The following is a 1,580-nucleotide window of genomic DNA, read 5'->3' on the forward strand; positions in this document are numbered from 1 at the left end:
CCATGACGAACAGGTACAGAATTGTATCATAGCTGGGTTATTTTTTACTATCTTAACTAGCACACTATCATATTGTTGATTGCAGTGTGAATTCAGGTCGCACTATCGTTGAAAATGATCGTGGATTTCGAAAGAAGTCGCGAGAAAAAATGCGACGCCACGACGTGAATATCAAGGTATGTCGGCATTGATAACTTTTTACTGGAGTCGACTGAACTAACGAGTTGATGTATCCTAGTTTGAAATGCTCGTTAATGTTTTAGGACTCGCCAGTCGCGCTTGCAAGAAGAATATTCTGCACGAGGCAGCATCTGCTATCAAAGGCTTGAAAAGTGAGTGCAACCAGCTGCGTCGTGAACGAGATCGACTTCAGCAAGAATTGAACAATTTGGCTACATATCTACAGAGCACGGAAAGTAGACGTATCTGACGTCATAATATTAGAGCTGTAAAAGCTACAGCTGTGTGTTAGAGATAAAAGTGTGTGAAGTTTACACAAGTAAGTAAAGTACTTCTACCAGTTATGCGCTCCATACGCTTCTCAACCCTGCATGGCCATAACTGGATGGCTCTGTTTCTAGATGCAGGTTCATTTTCACGGTATAAGCCAGGGTCTCCATCAATAATAACGTCGTTACGGTTACTACTATGTTTTTTTTTTAAGTATTCTTTCATGAGTTGACACTAGCACATGTTGATATTTCCAAAACCGAAATTCGTGCTCCAACTTCAAAAGGAATTACTCAGTTGAAGACTAACTAAAAGTGCTCAAATTATCCGTGTAGTGGTTCGTTTTACGAAGTACGTACAGCCCTATAAGAATTAATTCGCAAGTTTGACTTATGTGGCGACCACCATCCATGACCATACAAAATTCAAGTGTTGCCCATTAATATGTGGAGTCATGTGCATGTTATCCGAAGGGCTATTAGCACCAGGAGGGGTTTTGGTGGGAATTGAAAAGCGTTTCGGGGATATATTAAATTATAAAACCTAGAGAGGACCTGGCAATGTGAGGTTAACGTACGCAGAATGGCAGAACTTGGTGCTGCAAGCAACCACGGACGCGGTGAACGAAGAAAAGACATCGATCGTAGAGCCGGCAGGACCCATGGTCGATCACCCGCAGTACGATCCGCCGAAGAGCAATTTGAAACGCCCCGCGGCAGTCAGCAACCAGATCGCGAAGGTGTTTAACCAGAAGGAAGACGAGAATACGGCCGAGGAGGTGTCCAAAGGCTACGCAACCGAAGGCCCGATTAAGACGAAGCCGATCAAGAGTGTCTAGAAGCTGCCCACGGTGAGTCAACCTTTGGAGGACAATCAGGTCTGCATCAGCGAAGGGGGCGAACACTTTGCGGAGGACGTGGACAGCCATATGGCGGTCCTGCCGGAGATAACGATGACCACGGGAGATGTGAAGCTCCAAGATTTCCGAATCGAGAATGACGGCGAGAACACGCCGGAGGAAGTAGATCGCCTAAGGAAGATCATCTGGAGCCGACAACACCTGTTGCTTGGGAAAGGAAACGCACTGCCACCCGCCGCGCGAGGCGTCGTCTGCAATATCGATACTGGGG

At 46.2% G+C, this 1,580-nt stretch overlaps 1 protein-coding gene across 1 annotated transcript; it reads left to right on the forward strand.

Moving 5' to 3' along the window:
* Positions 1 to 149: 149 nt before the first annotated feature.
* On the forward strand, positions 150 to 1,288 carry PPTG_21760 (hypothetical protein; the record flags this gene model as incomplete). Its single annotated transcript, XM_008899945.1, has 3 exons — positions 150 to 176; positions 239 to 332; positions 1,032 to 1,288. The coding sequence occupies 3 exons, from the start codon at positions 150 to 152 to the stop codon at positions 1,286 to 1,288; spliced, it is 378 nt and encodes a 125-aa protein (XP_008898193.1).
* Positions 1,289 to 1,580: the final 292 nt, after the last annotated feature.

The sequence above is a fragment of the Phytophthora parasitica genome, assembly GCF_000247585.1.
Source record: "Phytophthora parasitica INRA-310 unplaced genomic scaffold supercont2.8, whole genome shotgun sequence".
NCBI classification, from domain to species: Eukaryota; Oomycota; class Peronosporomycetes; order Peronosporales; family Peronosporaceae; genus Phytophthora; species Phytophthora nicotianae.